Source organism: Pyxicephalus adspersus, chromosome 1 (genome assembly GCF_032062135.1).
Source record: "Pyxicephalus adspersus chromosome 1, UCB_Pads_2.0, whole genome shotgun sequence".
NCBI classification, from domain to species: Eukaryota; Metazoa; Chordata; class Amphibia; order Anura; family Pyxicephalidae; genus Pyxicephalus; species Pyxicephalus adspersus.
The window spans coordinates 17,726,017-17,733,003 of NC_092858.1; the positions used below are offsets into that span (position 1 = coordinate 17,726,017).

At 35.1% G+C, this 6,987-nt stretch overlaps 1 protein-coding gene across 1 annotated transcript in view; it reads right to left on the reverse strand.

Annotated features, from left to right (window-relative positions):
• Positions 1 to 6,920, reverse strand: part of LOC140321869 (matrix metalloproteinase-20-like) — a 19,182-nt gene extending 12,262 nt beyond the window's left edge. The window contains exons 1-3 of the mRNA XM_072398644.1: positions 6,913 to 6,920; positions 4,321 to 4,469; positions 508 to 680 (exon numbers count right to left, since the gene is read on the reverse strand). Coding sequence (XP_072254745.1) covers positions 508 to 680; positions 4,321 to 4,469; positions 6,913 to 6,920 — 330 coding nt within the window. The remainder of the gene's footprint in view (positions 1 to 507; positions 681 to 4,320; positions 4,470 to 6,912) is intronic.
• Between the last annotated feature and the right edge of the window lie 67 nt (positions 6,921 to 6,987).

A 6,987-nucleotide genomic window follows, 5' to 3' on the forward strand; every position in this document is an offset into this window, starting at 1 on the left:
TCACCCTAGATAAACAATCATGCTTGTCTTAGCTATAATCTTGAAAACAGAGGATGAAGTGACCAGCACTCCAGAGGACAGGAAACTTTCTTTATTGTGAAAGCATTGTTAAATGTTTAAAAGCCAATGTTTCGGGGTGGAGCAGGGTCCCTTCCTCAAGGCAACATAGTATGTTTTTGCTGACTTTGTCTTCTGAGTTCTAGACGACGCCGTCCATGGTTGTCATTTCAAGCACACATTCTTTGTTATAAGAGATGTTTGCTGTAAGGAGTGCATTTGGTACACTTGTTTGGTCATCTTCCACTGAAAAGGATAAAGATTTTATCCAGCGACAATCCCCTGATGCCTATCTGACATCTGTATGGGGCTAAATCTGTAAAAGGGAATACAGACTGACTATACCTTATCCTGGGGAATGTAATAAGGGAGCAATAGTCTATAGATTACAAATTGGAAAGAAATGAAGAGACCGTAACAGCACAATATTCGTCAGAGCCAGAACAATACACCAAACGTACCATACAAAGCTTGTATCCCTTTCACATCGTCTTTAGGAAGGCGAAATCCAATTGGGTGTTGATATTTATAAGTAGGATACATCAGAGCTGATGGGTCACTGGAATGGCCAAGCCCCAAGGCATGGCCAAATTCATGAGCAGCTACTGTGAACAGATTAAAGCCTGCAATAAAATTTACAGAAAGATGTTCATTAGAGATAAAAAAGGTGTAGTAAATCGGTTAAATAAAATAAACTGTATACTGTAAATGGGATCAAGATAAACCACAAGATGTAAGGTCGCATCTACAGTAAGACAGGTACAATTATAGTCATTTTGCAGGGTCAATGAATAAAACGTATTACAGTAACAACAAGATAAATTTTTCAGACTACTTACATGCTGTCTCTATTTTTAGGTTACATATTGCATGACCATTATCTTTTATGAATAAATAACTTGTAATCCTAAATAACTAAACTGTCAAAGACATTTTAACAAGCATTATTGTAAATTCAAAAATAATTTTGTAAATTTTGTATATGCAGTTTTTAGGAAAAAAACATCCGGTTATATTAATGTCTTATTTAAGGCATTTCCTGTTATAGGGTGACAACACTCCTATGTTTCTATGTCCCAATCGCATTTCTGTTTACCTAATATGTGCACTGCTGATGAAAACTTTCAGCAGATGATGTAAGTTATGCAGAACAAAAGCTAACAATACTAGTTGTGTTTTATAGGGTAATATATTATGAATTAACAAAGACCCTAAATGATTGGTCTATGTGTTTTTATGCTCAGGCTTGGAAATCACGACCAGACTATACTGTATTTGTTTATGTGAAAAAAAAACAATGAGTTGGTTATGTCTAGTGATATAGACACATATGGTAGTCACCAATTAAGCTGAAGACAGAGCAGCTAGATATTATAAAAGGTAACAATTCTCACTTTCTATTATAATCATTCCTAATAACGACAGAAATATAGGAAGAACATTACATAACTGTATAAGAAACAGACAAGAACATACCTGAACTTTTTACATGACAACTTAATATTCTGCATATCATTTTCTATCTTGTAATCATTTCCCATTTAAATTTTTGTGCAAAAACAGAAAAACTTTGAACACTTCTTACCCTAATGGTTATGAAACACCAACATTTACATTATACAACACATATTTTACAAGGTAAGAAGGTCTGATTCACATTTCTCAAATATTCTCATGTTTTTCTTCTTCACCTTGATAGTGGGGCTGGAAGTAGTATCGCTCTTCCAGCTCAGAATGATCAGCTTAAATATCTTGGTTATAACCTTTGAAACGCTTAGTTTTGCTGCAACCGAACAAAGCTATTGTTCAAGCTAACACTGGGTAACTCGGACAATGTACACAGGAGAAAGCCATTCAGCTACTGTTCAGATCAGTGAAGCTGCAGTGGAAAAGAAAGGCAGGAGGGAAGGAAGGAAGGAAGGAAGGAAGGAAGGAAGGAAGGAAGGAAGGAAGGAAGGAAGAAGAGTTTAAATCTATAGTCAAAATTAGGACCATGTGACTAATTACAGAAAGAAATGAAACATTAGAGGAACACAGAAATGTAATTTGCTTCTATTGTGAAAAGCCTACTCACCTGAACATGTTGGGAACTTCAGGGAGGTCAATAAATAAAAATTTGGGAATAGAAAATAAAAATACAAAACACATTACAATCTACTCCCCTCTATCCAAATAAAGGTAATTGGTGAAACAGACCAGTACACTGGCTACCAGCAATAGTGACATAAATAACATGACATGCAATGTATTCATTGAAAGAAGAGACCTACTACTATTCACAAATATATGATTTAACTCATCTTCCTTTAAAACATGTTATCTCTAAACTATTAGATTGTTGGAGAGTTGGAGATAACATGCACAATGGTTATTCTATGTTAAAAAAAACAAAATTTACTATAGATTATCCATGACTTGAATATCACCTGAATGCACCATTTTTGGTTTTAATGGCAATTGTAATTGCTAATGCTAAAAAGATTTTTGATTTGTTGTTCAAGATACCTAATTTTCTGAAAACTGACTTGGATATCTGGAATTGTCAAGGTTAGTACATAGTTGCTACAGAGGGTATGAAAAATGAGGCTAGATTAATATTTTTAAGAATTAAAACATTTAAAAAGATTTATAAAGCCCTGTATCTGTATTATGGACTTATTAATGTACAAACATTGTTGTAAATATGGTATATATATTTATATATATATATATATATATATATGTATACAACAATGTGCCAGAATATCAATGGTCTGATACTGGTATCATTTCTTATGGTTACAAAATGTTTTATGCTTTTGTCCAAAGTTTGCACATGGAATACGTTTTATAAGTTTAAAGAACTTTAAAAGTTAAAGATTGAATCATTAAGTGCAGAAATCCTACCCAAAATTAGCAGTAGAAAGAGCCAATAGAATGTTGTCCAACAGGAGGTGCAAAGGAAAGCAAACTCAGTTGAAAAAAAGTGTTTGGTCTATTAAAAATGCTGATTATTCATTTAATGTTTTTGTTGATTTCAGCATTATAAATAAATGCTAAATAAATACATGAGCTGTTACCTTGTTTTATGAAGCAAAGGTGAAATTTAACACTGAGGTTTATCTTATAGAAAGAGTGAAAGTGAAATTCCTTGAAATGGTTATTGGTTGTTTGAAAATACAATTATTACAAGAAAAATTAGAACAATTTCAGGTATTCAAATCCAAACATCTCACAAAGAAATATATTAATTGTTGAGACAAGTGAATCATTCTAGGCATATTATACAGGCCTTGCAGAAAAAAAATCAAAGCATTGTATGTTTTGAGAAAAAAAAGATTATTTATTATTTGGTCATTCGGGTCAGCCCCAATAAAAAACCTTTCAAATGGGATTTGTCATTGATATTACTTCCACCTGGCTTGGTCCAGTCCCAGGTCCTTTATAAGTTCTTTTCCCATTTTAGTGACTCTTTGGAAAGAATCCCATGTCATGAGTTATATCATGTCCTTAGAGTAAATTGAAGACAAACCTTTTTGTTTACCTATTCATCCTTGTGACTAAAACAGTTAAAATCAAATTATTAGAGTTGCCACCAACCAGAAACATAGGAAGCCTTCCAATGATGGCACTTTTTGCCATAACTGTCTGTGAGAGTCCCTCAGTATACTCAGAGAGGGCTCTACATTTTCTGAAACAAACAAAAAATTCATTTTAAATTACATAATTTAAGTTATGCTATGCAGTTATGGCTGTCAATGGCTGTAAACCTTCTTCCTTCATATTTTATATTGACTAGCTTGCTGTTTATACAAACATAGGTGCAAAAACCATTCCTGGGTTGGGTAGTTCTATGACTAGGTGGTCACAGACTAGGTGAATAGGTGGTTAGTGTGTGTATATTATATCTTCTTAGGGGGACTACATGGTGTTATTCTAATTACTTGTCTCACAAAGGATATACCCATGTCTCCCTACTATTTTTACTGGTACACTATTAAGCTTTTAACTAGAACCTAATGCAAAGCTCTCATTCTGCACCAAGCCCTATCTCAGGCTCATTTACACAAGTAATATTTGGTTAAACACATATGTTACAATAACATACAGCAATGCATATTTCATACATTGGTGTGCTGTGGACATTGGGAATGCAGCTCCACAATGCACAAAATCCTATGCATTGTAATATGCTGCATAAAATGCAGAGACCAGCTATTATGATGTAAATTTAGGTTTGTTGCAGCCTGTTGGATTTGATATACCACTTGATAGGAACAGTACCTCCAGATTCAAAAGAAATCATAATGTCCGCTTCCCCTTGATTTGTTTTGACAAAGGTTAAAGGTGCGGCATCACTCCAAGCTTTCAGGCCCATGTCTACAGCTCGATCCACATCCATTTTATTTATAGTAGATGTGTATTTTGTGACCCTAAAACAAAAAAAAAAATTCACAAGTAAAAAGCATGATACATTCCATAACAAATGTTAAAAATTATTAAAACATAAAGCTGACCTAATATCGGACATTATATTGTGCAATAACAACTCTCCATTAACTGGTGCTTCTGTTTAATTACTTTATGGAAGCATAGATACCTAATCTGGCAGTGAATACATTACATATAGCTGACTACTGCAGTGAAAATGTTATATATACCTTTATCTGCAGTGAGTACATTACACAAACCTGAGGCTTATACTCAGTACATCATATACATCTGATCCCTGCACTGTGTACATCACATACATCTGACCCTGCACTCTGTACATCACATACATCTGACCCCTGCACTCTGTACCTTAAATATATCTGACCCCTGCACTCTGTACTTTACATACATCTGACCCCTGCACTCTGTACTTTACATACATCTGACCCCTGCACTCTGTACTTTACATACATCTGACCCCTGCACTCTGTACTTTTTTCATACACCTGACCGTTGCACTCTGTGCTTTACATACATCTGACCGCTGCACTCTGTATATCACATACATCTGACCCCTGCACTCTGTACTTTACATACGTCTGACCCCTGCACTCTGTACTTTACATACATCTGACCCCTGCATTCTGTACTTTACATACATCTGAACCCTGCATTCTGTACTTTACATACTTCTGACCGCTGCACTCTGTATATGACATATTTCTGACCCCTGCACTCTGTACATCATATCTCTCCATTTACACAATACATTACACATACCTGACCTCTTCTTTCAGTACAGTACATACACCTGACCCCTGCACTCTGTATATCATGTACATCTGACCCCTGCACTCTGTATATAATAAACATCTGTCGTGTTAAGCAATATATTACATATACCTGACCCCTTTGTCCAGTACAGTACATATTTCTCACTTCTGCACTCTGTGCATCACATACATCTGACCCCTGCACTCTGTATCTTACATAAATATAATTTGCTTTTTGTACAGTACATGCACCTGACCCCTGCATTCTGTATATCACATACATCCCTGATCCTGCCATCTGTACATACCGTAGTAAACATCTGACACTTTACGTAATACATTACTTATACTTGACCTCTGCATCCAGTACATCACATACATCTGCACACAAAGGTTGGAAAAAAGATGAACTGACACTTTCAGGCAGTATTCAGGTACCAACTAAAAATAAACAGGTAACACATGGGAAAAAGTTTTGGAGGTATGGAGGCAGAAAATGTGTTTATAATCCTCTGTATGCAAATGTATTATTTAAAATATGGGTTCTGGATGACATTGTCTCTTCAAAGACACTATATGACACCCTTTCAGGTAAAAAAGACAATTTCTGTGCATAGTTTACCAGTGACCAGTTTATACTCACCTCTCCAGTACTAACCCACTGCTACTTCCTTCTTCTCATCTGCAACCAAAATACTAGAATACCTAGTGTCATCTGCTGCTGGAGCTCAATGGGATCAGAGACATCACCATGATGGGAGAAAGTCCTGGTATTCTCCCCATACCCTGCTGAACATTACAGTTTCCCCCTCTAGTTCTCAATACAACTGATCCCCGCAGCCTTTGGTGAGCACAAATACCCCCCACCCCGCAGTGACTATAGACTGAAGGCAATTTTTCCTCCTAATAAGAACCAATATTGGCTGTTTTTCCTCTGATTTTACCAAGCATTTTATATTGCACTTAAACAATCTAGCTATAAGTGGAAGAACAGGTAGACACAACAGTGTAAATTCATTGATGTGCTCATGTAGAGTCCTTTCCATATAAACAACTTCTGTAAACTTCAGTTTACTAAAAAACTTGTGAAAAAAGAAACCGCAATGACTTGCATCATACCATGCACATAATTGCACACTTGTGTGACAATATCTTGTGGAGTCTTTTTTACTGTACAAATATATTTTTTTGGTTAACCATCTTCTGACTGAAATTGGGCAATTAAGCAACCTAAAAATTAAGAACTTTTTGTGCTGTTGCCTATATGTTGAAAACTATTTCACTGCAGAGGCATTTTTTTCATGTTACACAATGTTTAAATATTTTTTTTATTTTGTACATGAATATGTACCTAAAACCCTAAACCATAATAGATTTTATAGGAACAGAGGACCCATACAATCAATTGATGGTAGTTTGCTTTTTCAGGTTACACAGTGTTATTATATTTTCTGTGAAATACGTGTTTTAAAATCTCATCTTTAAAGATTAAAGATGAGACTGAAATACCAAATAGATATCAAGACATACAATTGCTTGTGCCTGCAAACTGATGCAAATTAATGACAAAATATAATACCCACAATTGCCTAAAAAATTATGCTTTGCAAAAAATGTAACTAATCAATATACAATTTACCATCTTTACTGGCCCCAGAATTATTCTTACTCCAACATGTCGGGCTATACCCAATGTGTGTTGTTGTTTACATATACAGTACATGAACAACCTACTTGTGCATAT